The 15,961-nt window shown below is 37.5% G+C and overlaps 1 protein-coding gene across 3 annotated transcripts in view; it reads right to left on the bottom strand.

Annotated features, from left to right (window-relative positions):
• The window catches only part of CHL1 (cell adhesion molecule L1 like), an 82,913-nt gene that overhangs the window by 19,126 nt on the left and 47,826 nt on the right, over positions 1–15,961 (bottom strand). For all 3 annotated transcript variants that reach the window (XM_063114835.1, XM_063114837.1, XM_063114836.1), the window contains 7 exons: positions 15,656–15,767; positions 14,111–14,277; positions 11,613–11,778; positions 6,582–6,706; positions 2,526–2,627; positions 2,132–2,329; positions 767–837 (listed from right to left, as the gene is read on the bottom strand). In XM_063114835.1, coding sequence (XP_062970905.1) covers positions 767–837; positions 2,132–2,329; positions 2,526–2,627; positions 6,582–6,706; positions 11,613–11,778; positions 14,111–14,277; positions 15,656–15,767 — 941 coding nt within the window. The remainder of the gene's footprint in view (positions 1–766; positions 838–2,131; positions 2,330–2,525; positions 2,628–6,581; positions 6,707–11,612; positions 11,779–14,110; positions 14,278–15,655; positions 15,768–15,961) is intronic.

The following is a 15,961-nucleotide window of genomic DNA, read 5'->3' as shown; positions in this document are numbered from 1 at the left end:
ATATGTCCACATGGCAGAAAGAAAATAAAGTTCTCTACTGTTACAGAAGAAACTTGGAAATAACAGTAGAAAAATTAAAGCTATCTTAGCAGATATAAATTTTTATGCCAAATTCAAAGAATAAAGTCTATTTAATAACATTTAGCAGAGATATGTAAAGAGGGAAAAGAAAGTGGGTTTGAAGTCCAAGATAACCATGTTTAAATCGTAGCTTGGTTAATTTCTATTTGTGTGGTGATAGGCAAGACATTCATCACCCTGGATGTCTTATTTATATCTAGAACAAGGTGGTAATGATGCTTTCTTGACAGGTTGTTCTCAGAATTAGAAATGAGTATATAGAATGACTAATGATACTTCATAAATGGAAACTATTATTGGGGGAGGGGAGGTCATCTTTTAAACACACATAAAACTTAGACCATATACTAAATTTAGTAAAAGGTTTTCAGTACTTTTAAAATGAGAGATAATCTAGAAAATAGGTAATAAAAATAATAGAAATCTGAAACTTTTGGTCATCTTTTCCAATGAAATCAACCTGTACAGTCTTCCTTAAATTGTTTACTGGTGTTAACGTATTTACAACGTATCATTGTAATCACAATGATCTTTATACAATGATGATGACTCACAAATTCATTTCATCACTAACTTTATCTCTTTGTTCTTAAAAAGTACTGTACTATCATTCTACTTAGCATGCAGAGCTAAGAGAAAGAAAAAAGAGCACAAAGAAATACATAATACAGTAAGGAATACAAACCTCCCATTTTATAATCATCTCCTTAGGCTGAGAGGCTTGAACCCTTATGTGTCGTGGATTCTTGTCTGGAGCTGAAAAATTACAAGCGTTAACATTATTTTTCCCATTTTATGGTAACCCATGGGTAAATCATCATATCACCCCTGCCTCCTCCTCCAAACCCAGACATTTAAATAACTATGATTATATTTATTAATTTCTACCCGGTCCAATTCCTACGAGGATTTAAGGCAGCTTTTAAATATATATTCTATTTAAAGGAATAAAATAGTATTCTTGGAGTGATATTATTATTAACAAATAGAGAGTATTCTTGGAGTGATATTATTATTAACAAATAGAGAGTACAGATGGTTTACTATATACAAGCATGTCTTAATTTTAAATTTGCTTTGTAAATTTTTAAGGCTGCCTTTTGAAAATTCTAAACTTGCTTTTTAAAAACATGTTTTAATTTTAAACCTGCTTTACTTTTTAAAATTAGATTTGTTGTTAGAAGTATATTTGTAAATATTTGCCTCTATGAGAATAAAATTAAACATCATATATTAATATCAACAACCAGGTTTTAGGAACATCAGATAGAAAATAGCACATAATGTAATCATGAAATATATTCAGGTGGATCCTTTTTATTAGAAAGAGCTAAGTTGGGAGTTTAGCGCTGAGATCAACAAATACTAAAATCACACAAGTATCTGATCCAGTTATTACTTTGGCTTGCTTTTTCAAAATCCAAAAAGGGAATTATACCCTAAAATATTTATTTCACCTAGGGGAAAAAAAATACTATGCTATGACCACAGTGTTCAGTAACACAAATTTTAGCACTGTTATTCTTGAGATTAAAAAAAAAACAAACAAAAAAAACAAAACAAAAAACCAAACACACATCTTGGGAATTTAGATAGACATGGAGATACAAAAAATACACTAAATGCATAAAAATTGATGATGTCAGATACACTGAAAATTTAACAAAGTGCCTATAGTGAGTCAAAAGTTTCATTTCAGAAAGTTGAATCCTTGATTTTCCTAATATATTGAACGCTAATTTAGAAAATACTTAACAATGTCTTATTTAAATATATTTAGCTATAAGAAATAAGAGTAATGTTTTCTAATATACCATCCCCTAATTTCCTGCTGTCTATCAAACACTTGTGTAATACTTATGAGACTGGTGTACTTTGAATATTTGGGGTGTTGTTAGTTTACAGAACTGTTCAAGCTATTTGGAGATATCTAAAATCCTATACCACTCCATTCATCTTTTTCTTTTCTTTTCTTTTCTTTTTTTTAATGTTTAAAGATGGGACAAAACTAAAATATTTTGTTAGAAACCTGATGTGAGAAGCTGCATACCTGCTGGTGGTGTTTCATGGTGGTCAGATGGCTGGCTGGGTTGACTTCTCCCCACCTCATTCACGGCTATGACCCTGAACTGGTATCTCACATATGGAGCCAAATGTAACACAAGGGTTGTTTCCTTTCCTTGGACTCTAGTCAGTTCCTCCCACCTTCCAGGTTCCTCTTTATTTCCTTCAAATTCAATGATATACTCTGGCAGTAGGAAAATGGGAAGAAATATTAGAATGTATTGCGTATGCTTATGTTATACTAAGATTCATATATAGTATTAAAAGTTTAAAAGGATGCTCTAAGAAGGATATCCATCAAAGGTGGTTAAAAATGCTTTTAATATTAATTTTGACTCAGTAGGGTAAGCAAGAAAAATAGTTATCCCAAGTCTTCCTACCGCTAATATTGCTATTGTGGTCATCTCCAGCTTCCCAGGTTAGCCGAACACTCCTGTTCTGTCTTTCAGACAAGTGAAGGCCTTCTGGTGGATCCGGAACATCTAATTAATAAGAAAAGATAAAAGTAATGAAAATGCACAGCATTGCCTTTGTTTACCCAATTCCCTCTCTCGGACATATTGCCAGACCCCCTTCCTCTCTGGGCCATGTCTTCAATCTCAATCATTCACATCTCACCAGCCCTTGAGATTCCATTTCAAATGCAGCTTCCTTCATGCCTGTCCCCCAGTTGTCCATATTACCTTCCTCTTCTCTGATTCCAGCTCTCACATGGCCATCCTTGACTGCAGGCATCAGAATTTCTTTTAAGAGCAGTTATCAACAATGAAGATTCCTGGGCCCTATCTCTGGCTTGCTGAAGGAGCTGTGCCCAAGAGTCTGCATTTGTAAACGAGTCCCCTGGGTGATGATTATGCACACTCAAGTTAGAAAATGTGATGTATCTCAAATGGATCACTTACTTTCTTCCAGTTCACACTTACTTACATGCCTGATGCATCTCCTGTGTGTAACTAAAAGGACCTTCAACAGTAGGGAACCATATTCTATCAATCTCTGCATTGCTCACAGTGCTTTGCACATAAATGTTTTTTGACTAAATGAGTAAGTGAAAAAAATACATGATCACTTCAATCATGCATATAATTACCATATTAAAGCAATAAAAATTAGGTCCTGTGGTTACAGAAAAATAAAATAGGGAACATAAGCTCTGCTTTTCTTTTCTGCAACTGTGTTGAATTTCTATTATAATTTATAATGAACTCTCAGTATATTTCAGCAATTTTTATCCTCTTGGCCTGAAGTTCTGAAAAGGAGTAGGAAGGCAGTTTATGTTGGAAGAGATTTGGCACTGATTTTTGAAACCGGAAAATTGAGTAGGTGATGACATATTTTAGTGTTTAAGTACATGGAAATTTCTGGTACTTTTACAATAAAAGCAACAGTAAGAAGAAATCTTATCTCTAATCTTATCTCCTTTTTTCTAAAATTTCGTCTGAATTCTCTCAAGTATTCTAGAGTATTTATCTTTTCTCATAGACAATGAGGGTATTATCTAATGTGTCCTGTCAATGACTCTTTTTTTCTCCAAGTGAAAAACATCATCTACTGCCCCGGCTAAATATTTGCCAATTGTTGAAAATTTACACTGATAAATTACATTGTTTTCAATTTAGAACAAGAGCATGCTTATTTTTAAAATGTGCTTATTTTTAAGATGTAGTTAGTGCCTGTGTCCAAACTTTAGGGCCTTAAGTAAGAAGTGTGAAGGGTACTAACATTAATCAAGCACATGTATTTTACAGGGCCTAACTTTTTAGAATTACACATAGAAACGGTAAGCTTGCAAAAGACAGAAAACTTTCCCTGAGCTAAAATCTCTGTTGTAGATAAAGAATTGTAACACAGCAAAGTTGCTGGCTCTAAGAGCAGATGTCCTTTGTGCAGCTAAATCTAATGATTGTTGCCATGACAATTATCTTACTATTTTTTTTTGTAATCACCAGTGTTCCTTTTCTGTAACTTTGTGGCCTGGAGAATGAATACTGAAAGAGAACCCTAGTTCAGTGTTATTTTCTGGTGTTATTTTCCGAGGAGGAATGCCTCTCTCTTGAGGGTTCCTGGAAATTAACCCCTTTGGGGCATCTCACTGCTCAGAAGAAATGGGCTTTGAGTAATCCTTTGCATCTCTGTCAACCTGAGAGAGATGACAAGAAGTCATTTTTTCAATAGTTTTCAGAACCTCTAAGGTCAGAGAATTTATGTTTCTGTTAAGTACTTCCTAAGAGTCTACTAATTTCTGAAGTTTCCTGTAATAACTAAGGCTGTATCTGTGATTAAAATCTGGTCCCTCCGAGAATCATATGGAGCTAGAATTGATAAACGCAACTGAGACTTAAAAGAATGATATTCTCAAAGCATATTAAGTCAAGGCTTTTGAAAATAACTGATTGAAGAGGGTCAAGTATATGCTTTTAAAAATTATTTTCCTTGGGAATAAAAAGTCTTTTAGAAACTACAGGTGTGTCTACTCATATAACCTTTTATTATTGTCAGTTGTGGAGATGTGTTTTTCTAAGCAAGAGGATCACCTAAAAAATTAGAATGTAAAGTCATAGAAGTGGCTTAAAAAATGCAGCCTATCTCATAGAATATTCTTTAAAAATATTTTACTTTTATCCTAAAAAATTTGGCAGATTATTTTACACATAAACAGTATATATAATCATAACAACTATTCATTTAAAATTACTAAAGTTTAATGGTTCTAAAAAACGGCAGCCTAATCACAAGAAATTTTGCAATTTTAAATTTTGCAGGGAAATTTAGAAGGTAAGGACCAAGCAGTAGGGAATCCAGTCGCCTTGCTACCTGCCATTGCTTGAATTACTTAGGGGCAAAGCCTGTGGATCCTGACACTTACCTGAAGCTCACCTATTTTATTTGGAGAATTGCTGTTAGAATAATTACTAGAGAACTAAACCTCTCTGCTTGTACGGCCCTTAAAAAGCTGAAATACATAGGGCCAAATGTCTTCCTGAAAGGTTCAATCCTACTGAGACAAGTCCATACCTTGTATAACCTGGGAACTGCCTTTTTTTTTTTTTTTTTTGGAAGAAGCCATTCTGGTGGCCATTTGCTTCACCTGAGACATGATGACCATTTATTTCACTTGAAACACATCGGCCAATTGCTTCCATTGAAGAGATTCAGCCTATTTACCCAGTTTTCACCAACCCACCTCAGAAGAGACGGCGTTTTTTTTCTCAGTCTATGTCCCTGGTGAGCAACTTACCTGTGGCCCCCCAGCAACCGAAGTCTAAAGATTAAGGCCTGTTAATAATGATTAATCTAGATATCTGATGAAGGAGTTTAGCTACAACCAAACTCTTTTAAGGAATATCAGCAAACTAAAGGAAAGACTAAATGGTGTGCACTGAAACAGTACATAGTAAGTGTGAAAACGTCTGTAGCGGTAGAGTCCCAGCAGAAAATAAACAGCTCACACAATTTAGGATATTTCAAAAAGTTTTTAGTAAAGACTCTTTTTAAAAGGGTGGCAGGGTGGCAGGGGATTGAGTAGGAGGGGACTTGAAATAATGGTGGGGGGACTGGGGGGAGCAGTTACTAGAATTCCACCAGAAGGAAATGTGTGGAAAGAGCCTCCGTGGAGAAGCTTATGACTTGGGCAGTGAGACCGAGCCAGCTTTCAGGGAAAGAGTAAGGAGAATAAACAATCCCCCCACCCCCACCGCCTCCTCTACTCCCAGGGCTTCCCATGAAAGATGGAGAGTGGTTTATTGACGTTGTCCTTACAGGCTGAGTTTCCAGGTCAAAGAGCTAGTGGAGAGTGAATGCAAAAGGGAAATTGGAAAATATCCAGCAGATGGTCTAAGAGCTTTAAATGTTGGTGATTTCAGGGGTAACTGCATTGATTACATTAGTGAAGTGTACACACTGTTTTCTAATTAACATGATCACTAAAAAAAATCAAAAGCATTCCTTTGCAAAATGCTGGAAGTCCCTCCTGCTCTCCTTGGGACCGTGGGAGCTCAGTGTGTGCCTCTGGTTTAGGGCATGACCACTGTGCACCCATCCACCTCTGGACCCCCATCTGCATCCCTCCACTCTAGCTCACCTCCTTTCCTCAGCCCTAGTTCTCTGAACCCCAGGAAATAGATGTGCTAGGAACAAGAGTGTTAGGAACTCAAGCATGCTTCATTTTTCTTTCTCCTGATAGCATCGCTTACCTCCTACTGCTGTTGGCAACGTTACCCATATAGGGAATAGAAATTAAGCATTAATTAATTTCTTTTATATGAGAAGACGAGAAAGCAATTGAAAGCAGGATTACTTTTTAAATGAAAAATTCAAACCAACAATATATATGCAGGGACTGAAATAATCATTGGCTTTAATGCCTAGGAACAATGGAATTTAATCAGAAATGAAGAAGAAATAACCAGAGATTTCTCATTAGTTAGTGCACTTACCAAGGACAGTTACTTGAGTTATATCAGCAGCGCTATCTAGAGCAGTTAGAGCTGTACAGGAGTAAACCCCACGGTCCTCTAAAGTGACATTTGATATGGTCAGATTAGTGCCGTCAATAATTATCCTACCAGAAAAAAAAAAAAAAATGAGTATATGATGAGGATGAAAACTCCAAAAACAATGGAAACACAATGCTTACAAAAATGTGTTTTCCCCATGGGGAAAAAAGTTCATGGAAGAGTAAAAAAAGAACTTCACATAAGTGCAAATTTTATTCAAGGATGCCACTGCTGAGACCTGGAGATAAAGCATTATTCAAGCATACACAATGTCTACATAGCTGTAAACAAGATGATATTAAAATATATATATATATGAAATCCAAACATCTGTGATGCACGGGTCAGTGACAGAACTGTGTGTTGCCTGGTGTGGCTAAAGAGCACATCAGACCTTACAGCAGCTAAGATACACTTGAATAATAATTCTTAAGGCATATTTAGGGAACCATCTACTTAGGATCAACTGGGTGCTTCTTACAAAGGCAGATTCCCGCATCCCACCCGGTTCCGCAGAACCAGAATATGTGAGGTGGAGTCTGATAATCTCTCTTTTTGACTAGTTTCCCTTGTCTATACCTCTCAACCTTCTCCATAAAATTTTTCCTAGTAGCCATCATATTTCTACTATTTGACCTAGAAACCGCCACCTTCTACGTAGAATGCACATTAAAATCTAATAACAAATTATGTAATTTATTTGACCAGTAGATGGCAGTCTAGCACCACTCATTTCAACTAGACTTTTATCATTTGTTCTATTTTTGCCAATCGTACGCAGGTTTACAACTTGAAAATTGCTTCTTTATAAATTATACCTTTTACCCTATACTATGTATTGTCAACATAACTATTCAAGGATTCTTTTAAATGAATCTCCATTAGATTTAAATTATATTCGCAGCAATTACCATTTATTTGAAATCATTTAAATAGTGTCATCCTTGTGTGAAGGGAGACTCTTACATAATTAAGATTTTTAATGTAAAACTCATATAAACTGCTGAGATGTTTTAATTATAGAAAAATACTTCAATTTGTAGTAAAATCAAACTTGGTTCTGCCTTTGTATTCGGGACAGAGACAGCCTCTTATTCCTGTAGCAATAACTGAACAATTTGGCAATTGATATTACCTGGTATTTCTCGTCAACAATCCTACTATAATTCTAGATATAATAAAACTTTGACATGAATTAATTTCTCAGTTCATATTAGTTATGCGTCCTTTTGATACAGTATCAGAATGTTGCATACACTGACAATTTTGGGAAAGTTTACTTTCTTAAATGAGGAACTATAATTTAATAACCTCTTCAAACAGGGTTTCTGTGCCCTGCACAAAGCTACTCTACTTCAGGACAAAAAGAAAGAGCAACTTTTTAGTAATTCATTGTTGCATTATGCTTTTTTCTATCCCAGAAACGTACCTTAGGTGCCTCAAATTAATCAAGGTAGAGGGATCCACTGGTCTTCGACATTTGGTGGGTAGGGTGTACCTAAGGAGCTTCTTACAAATTTCATTCCCCAGCCTCAGTCCAGGTTCCAAATCAGAACATTTGGAGGTGGGGCAAGGGCCGTTGCATTGGGACACAATGCCGAGGTAGTTCGGGCACACATCAGAATCCGACGACTGTTTTGCGTTAGCAAAGACACACATTATGTTGTGCCGCGGTAACAAGCAGCTCCAGGTTCTCAATGCTTAAGACAAAAACTGTATTTCTCTGCCATGTTATATTCCCATCATGGGTCAACTGGATTCTGCCTCAAGTCCAATTGTTTCTGCTCTTACAGAACCTGCTCTTCAGCTTCATCTCCAACTCCCTGCCTCCCCGTCTCTTCCTCTGTTTGACTTTACCCGCTTGATCACCTCACCTGAAAAACCTGCTATTACCTAAGACCCATTGCCTCCTTCCTCTGCGATATCCAGCATGCTAGCCCCCAGCCCATGTTAACCTCTGCTGTCGTCCTAACCCTCTCTGTCTGGGTGTGTCTTGGTGAAGCCATGCTCTGGTGAAGGCCACGCAACAAAATGATGCTGTCTTTGGAGACCTGCATTTGAGGCTCAGCTTCATCAATCATTCTTTAAATCACCTTAAACAAAACATTGAGCCTAATTCACCTTGCCTGAATAATGGGTATAAAAATATTTTCTTTCTCTTCAGGAGAAGTAAATGAGGTAAAGCACATAAAGTAATTAGTATTTACAGCTGGGTGTAGTACGTGCTCAATGGCTGTAACTAATAATATTAATCAAATTGATTTTACTCATTTCTGGCTTATCGTTAATCATATTCCTCATGGTAGATATTTCCACGTCTGCAACTCCCCTCCTTCCTGCCTCTCTGCTTGAACAAATTAGTTGCTAGTCTGTTAGGAAGAGACCTTCACGATGAGAGCCTTAGAATCTGGGCATCCTCATCTCCCCGCCGCCACCCCGCAAATCGATTTGCCACCATTTCTGAAGGGAAAACAGCAGCCCTTCTCTGGTGCCAGGGCTAGAAGCTCCCACCTTTGCTCTCAACACCCTTTCCTCCCCCGTCCATCCAGCCATCAGTTTATCACGTGTCCCTCCCTCCCCTGCCACTGCGGTCTCTCCTGCAGGGCTGGATCCTTTGCTCTGCCTACAGTCATGAGCAGTCTCTGTTACCTTTGAGAAGCACAGTAGAAAATTTTTAAATGGTTTCATACCCATTTTTCATAACAATAGTGTGTGGTCTAGAGCCACCTGCAGATTAGAAATCCACAGAAAATTCCTTGGGGTCATTTCAGCCTACCTAATAGGGCTGCTGTCCTCATGGGATTATTGAGGGAGGGAAAGCATGTATGGGAAATACTAACACCACGTGAGCCACCCGGTGATACAATGGTCCAGAGCAGCAGTTCCCAGCACTTACCACACCCCCCTGAAAGGGGACAGAAGGACAGAGAAAGAGGGATTTTCTCTGTGCACCATTTGATTAGAAATGCAACCTTTTTCTAGGTAAAAGCTCCTGGTCCTCAGCCTAGTGATAAGGAGAAACTGTCCCAGCAGAAGGTGAGAAGCTTGTGCTTACTGATGGTTGCCTAGAAATTCAGCAGACACCTGTGATCTCAGCTCCATGCCTGCCCTTGGCAGCAGTCAAGGTCAGACAGCTATAGTCATTCCCAGCCTTCCCCACTTTCAAGGGCTCTTATGAGCTGAGGTTACTGTCCCTCAACCCCACTGCTTATTAGGGAGAGTTGGAAAAACATCTACATCGCTTGCTCAGTCCACTCACACAGCCAGAGTTTCATTTGAGTGTGAACACCAGCATTCTGCTGAAACTGTAAAACTGGGCCACACAAAGAGGCTGCTTGGAGTTCCTGGGGTCACAGCCTACATATGCATGTCACATTACCAACAAGACATGGGTCTCTGATTCCCTTCTTGGCTGTAGTCCAGAGGTCACACAGAAAACCCCAGATAACCACACAGTAATGAAAAAAGAGGGAGAATTTAGGCAGATCTGAGCAGAAGACAGATCAACTGAGAATGAACCTGAGGCTGAAGATCTCTATTGAAAAGTACAGCCTTTTAGGCATGTATAATTGATCTCTCGTTTCAATGACAACTGGTTGCAATACACATGCTGCCTTTCCACAAACCTTCATATTTATTATGTGTATATATGCACATATGTGCGTATGTAGGAAGGGAGGGAATTAGTTAAGTACCACAGCTGAAATCAATGCCTTTATATAGAGGTGGCACACACAAAAATACTGATAGAGGCCACACAAGTAACAGAAATTAGATAAGTAGGCTGGGGACAGGAGTAGTACAAAGGATAACCATGAAAATGGACTGGTATGTTAACTCACAATAACACTATCATGAAGGTACCATTAAAAACATTTGTTTAAATCAAACTATGTGATGGAATGTAAACCTGAGGCACAGAGACATTTAGCAGCTTGTCTAAGGGAATAGACCAAGTAGGTGACAAAGCTGGGATTTGAACTCAGGCCCCTGAGTTCCACAGTCCATGCTCTTAATCATGACACTGCTGCCATCTCATCAAAGGAGTGCATGTCCTATCTAAAGACCTTCAGATTCACTTTTTCAGAGTGATAAGTAACATAACCTAACTGCAGGTGAACTTGGCTCCAAGATGGTCAATTTTTAACCCTTGCTCAGTAACAATGCAAAAGAAAGCAAAGCTGAGCCAGCATGCTTTCAAAAGGCAGAGCAAGCATTCAGTGATAGAATCATCTTTTCTCCTCCTCTGATGTACTTAATATTGTCAAGTGCTATTCAGCATCTATCCACACTTCCTAACTGGTAAAGGGCTGAACCAGGATATGAACCCAAGTCTCTTCTACATTTTTCCTATATACTCTCTACAGAGGTTGGAAGACTCAAACATACACTTGCCAATACTTCCTAGCAGGAAGAATTCCATATATGGTTTAGGTTCTGCAGTGAGAAAACTCAGGTGAAGCTGGGAGGCAGAAGGGAAATGGGCACTGTCTTCTCCAGGTGGGGGACCAAGAGTGGCTCTGGCAGACGGAAGAAGAGGCAGTGACTAGACTCACAACAGCACTCATGGAGTGAGGTACTGCAAGGACAGCAGCAGTGTCCAGATCCCTGCAGTGCAGCTACAAGGCTGTGTGATCAAGACCCCCAACAAATTAGTATGTGGCTCACTGTAGGCCTAGCTCCTCCAGATTTTCCAGTGGTTTCGTAAGCACCTGAGCCCATGCAGTAAATCTGCTTCAGTTATCTAGAATGGCTTCTGTTTCATGCACTAACAAGATGGTACACATTGCATAAACAGTAGCAAAAATGAGAAGACAAACATGTGATAGGAAAGTGACATGACTTAACACTCAAATATGTTTGTCCATGTTTACATTTTTAATTCAGTATAAATACTTTTAGAACTTTTTTTTTCCAAATGCAAGGTGTTAATCCCAAACAAATATTATGACATAACACGAGTTTACCTACCTGCCATCTTCTGTTGCATTCATTTCAAAGGCTTCTCCATCTTTACTCCAGGACAACTTCAAACTGTGTTTCAGATGTGAGTCGCATTCGCTCTCACAATGTAATTCAAGCATGTGTGATTTGGGGACGCGAGGATTCTTTGGAGAAACTCGAAGTTTTGTAGCATCTGTTTTCACCAAACAAAGCTATTAATTAGAAGTACAGAGCACAGCTTACTTAGTCATTAAGTGCCTGCAATTTAATCAACTGAAATTGTCAACAGAATAGTCAAATCTTCATGCAATATTTGTCCCATTGTAATTTCCTACCATCATATATCATTACTATTTTATTTCCATTCAGGCCTGGGCATCTGACAAAATTTGGGTGGAAGTATCAATTAACAGTAATTTCCCTTGCTACCTCTTGGGCAACAATATGAAGCTCCAAGATTAGTACTGTGGGGCTGGCCCCATGGCTCACTCAGGAGAGTGTGGTGCTGGTAGCGCCGAGGCCCTGGGTTCGGATCCTATATAGGGATGGCCGATGCGCTCACTGGCTGAGCATGGGTTGCGATCCCCTTACCAGTCATAAAAAAGATTAGTACTGTGGCTGTCTTTAAAAATGCTTGCTTTGTTACGATTGTTTCAAAACATACAATCCTTAACCTCTAAGCCCTATGTTAAAGGTAGAAATACTTCTAATGTGGCACTTGGCACTCTGAGACACTCTCAGAGACCAAATTTCATGAGCTGACCTCCAATTCCACAATTATACTCTAATACTTGCTATCCACATGTTTCTCGAGAAACTGATTAAAAACTTAAAAGCTTTAATAAAATTGATTATTTGGTATTACAGGCATGAAACTTAAAGAGATTATTAAACTGAATTAATTTTAAGTGAATTACTAAACATCCTACTTCTAATTCTAAATTTCTCCTCTAATGGAGAAATCCATCTAATAATAATAGATGCTATTTAATAAGCACTTACTCTATTTACCAAGACTCTGCTAAGAAGTTCACTGTGGCATTTTATAATTACCACGACTCTATGAATATTAATATTCCCACCTTACAGAGAAGACAACTTAAGGCTAAAATGAAATTAAGTGATGAAACCAAGGTTTCCTAACTGGTAAGGGGCTGAACAAGGATTTGAACCCCTATCTGGCTGAGACCAAAACTCACACTTGCAATCACTGTACTACATAACCTTTTACCTCCATTCTCAATGTTCCTTTTTTATATGAGGGTACTTCAAAACATTCATGGAAAAGCACAATTAAAAGATAATACTAATATTTCCATGAACTTTTTGAAGACTTTATATGCAAAAATTGTGTCTTTAATCCTTCATTGATATGATTTGAATATATTCCTTACATGTAAAATGGACTTTAGAACATACTGATAGTTCATGAACTTGCCCATCTCTCTGGCCACTAGAAGTTTTGAGGTCCACTTTGGGCTAAGAACTGTGCTGGGCAATAGCAATGAAAAGGTTTATTTAGATTGCAGGCTTCACTCTCTTGGACTCAACCTAGCTGAGTTGCTTAACTTTGATATAGATTTACTTTTTCAAGTATAAAAACAATCATTTTCATTGACTTTAAAGGGGCATCTTGAAAATTTTACATAACCCTTGAAAATGCAGGAAGACATCAGAGATTAGTAGAAAATGTGGGAGAATATTTATGTGCTTTAAAAATACAGTCCGTGAAGTTGGCATGTTAAATAACTTAGGACACAGAAAGAGAAAATACTAGAAAATATTAAAAGAGTATAAGACAGAAGAGAAGGAAGGAAGGAAGGAAAAAAGGAAGGAGTATATGGAAAGAGAGTGAAAGAAATTTCAAGGTAACAGTGAAAACAGATAGTCAAATATGTGCCCCTCAGCTAAGCAGAGGTAGGTAGCAAGTCATGATATTAACATGACCCAAGAAATACAAATCTTCCCACTATTACTGCAAGACCGCTCCATTCTTGTTTCTTTCCCGAAAGGAATTCTCTGAACAATACCAGTGAAGCCCAAAAGACTATTAATGGCTTCCAGGACTTTGTCCCAAAGAGAGAAATAATACAAAAAGAATGATTCATAATGAGAACAAAAAAATCTCCTCATTCTGTCATGCCTCAGTCTTTATGAAGCTAAACTTTTTTTGACTTAATGACATTTTTAGCTCAAAGACTTGCTTACCAGTAACATTACCTTGAATTGGCTTTTGAAATAAAATATAGAAATACACCAAAATAGGGAATTTTAAAATATTGCCTGTCATCCATCACTAAGGACATCTAGCTCTCTCTTAAAATTGTGTGAAGCTATGAGCACGTCAGTGGCATACGCTGTAATTCTTTTAGATGAAAGATAAAACACAATCCAGGAGTTTTGTAAAATGGTCTAAAGAATTTTAAAGAGGTGATCAAACTTAAACTGCATTGTTCCATTTGGGAAAATGAAGACAGACTGAACCATGCAAGAATTCATGCAAAGTAACGGTGAAATAAAAATACTTCTAATATCCAAATTGGCTGTGACTGCAGTTTTTCCTATAGCATTTTCTACCCAACAAGAGTATGACCCAGCATCTTCTTCGGTGGTTCTGTTGATCTGTAATGTGCCGTTTTCGTGGATATGGTACCGCTTGCCTTCAAGGGGTTTTGCTTCTTCCACCTTCTGCCTGTAGACAAAGAAGGCATAAATCAACTTGGGCTGTGACAGAATTGTATATTTTCAATATTAGTTGCTGATATCATTCAAGCTAATCCCTTCTTCAGAAGCTTAGCTGACCTTATGAAATGTTTCATTAGGTTTTACACTTTTCTCCAAATCAGTCATGGATGTACATTTCATCTGCCCAAACAGACTGTGGCTAGTGGAAATCCAAGTCCCTGCTCTCTGCTTCTGCTGTATTTCTCACAGCAATCAGCACCATTTTGCATCTGTCCTTAGAGCTTAATATTTTCTGGCTTATTGATGGTGAACTCTTTAGTTAATGGTTGCTCCAGGGTACTAAATGGGAAAGCTAGTAATTGAAAGAGATAATGAACCTTCCAAACCTCCTGCTGTCCTGAGAGAACATTGGTCATTCAGAAATATTATAAGCCACGACGTCTTGCCTGTCCTGTGGACATGCATTACATTTACCTTATCAACCCCAGGGTCATTTTCTCCTACATTCATCCATTTTCCAAGCATTTGCTGTCACAGCTTGATTTACCCTGTACATTTCAAGTGACTGCGAGAGTTAAAAAATCCAAAGGATAAACAGTAGCTACTGTTCACACAGGATTTTTCAGGGCAGGGACTAGGCTGAGATGCGTGAGAGGCTTGCCTCAGATGCAAAGTTTAAAAGGGTGCCAAACATCTTAGTAATCAAGATGAATAATAATTTAATAGAGTGGTTTTTAAAATAAAAAACAATGCAAAAAAAGTCATGATGAACAAAATATCACAAATTTTTAATAAAGACAGGGTAGAGTCTTACACTAGTGTGAACGGAGCTCAGTTGTCTCATCCTGTCCCTGCACAGCAAGGACAAACTTATTTAAGAGCAATTTAACCAAGTTTTCTCAGTAAAGTAACTAATATGGTAGATCCATCTGACAATGTCTTTGTGTTTATGATACCAATTAATATATTGAAATTAAAATCAAAATGAATGTTAGAAAAGTCATAAGCATATGTGTTTGGAATTAAAAGCAGACTTGGATAATTATTTAGGCAATCCCCAAACAGCAACAATAAAGTAAAATGTGACCTTCAGAAATCTCCAAAATGAAAAACCAATTCTACCTATAATATTGTCTTAGTAATCACTTCCATTCTTTGCTTTTCTTTATGAACACATAAAGAAATATATGGCTTTATATATTTCCCCATATGAGAAAATTCTAGAAACTCAGCCAATGTTTTCAGGAGAGGTAATTAAGTTTGTTCTCTTATTTCTCAGAGGCATTGAGTACATGTAGACACAATGACGCCTGTCAAATGATGGATGAAGAAATAAGGCGAAATCTACAACGGACATTTCTTAAGAAAATCATGTGCTAGCTTACCAGGACACTATTGCCTCGGGTGAAGCAAAGAACTTGCAATCTAAGAAAGCACTGTACCCAACCACGGTAGCATAATTTTCTTCATCTTTAGTTTGTATCAATGGACGAACATCTATTTGAAAATAACATAAATACAGCTTTAAACTTTCAAGTAAGAAATATGTGCCAATTAAATTTTTCTATGTCCTAGCTAATTAATAAAAACAAAAAGCAGCTGAATATTACAGTACGTATTCTTGAATTAGAAAAGTATCCAAATTCAGTACATTTCTGCAAGTGTAATTTCAGTATGAAGTGTAGTGCCCA

Source organism: Cynocephalus volans, chromosome 11, assembly GCF_027409185.1.
Source record: "Cynocephalus volans isolate mCynVol1 chromosome 11, mCynVol1.pri, whole genome shotgun sequence".
Classification (NCBI taxonomy): Eukaryota; Metazoa; Chordata; class Mammalia; order Dermoptera; family Cynocephalidae; genus Cynocephalus; species Cynocephalus volans.
This window is presented reverse-complemented; position numbering and strand designations above follow the sequence as displayed.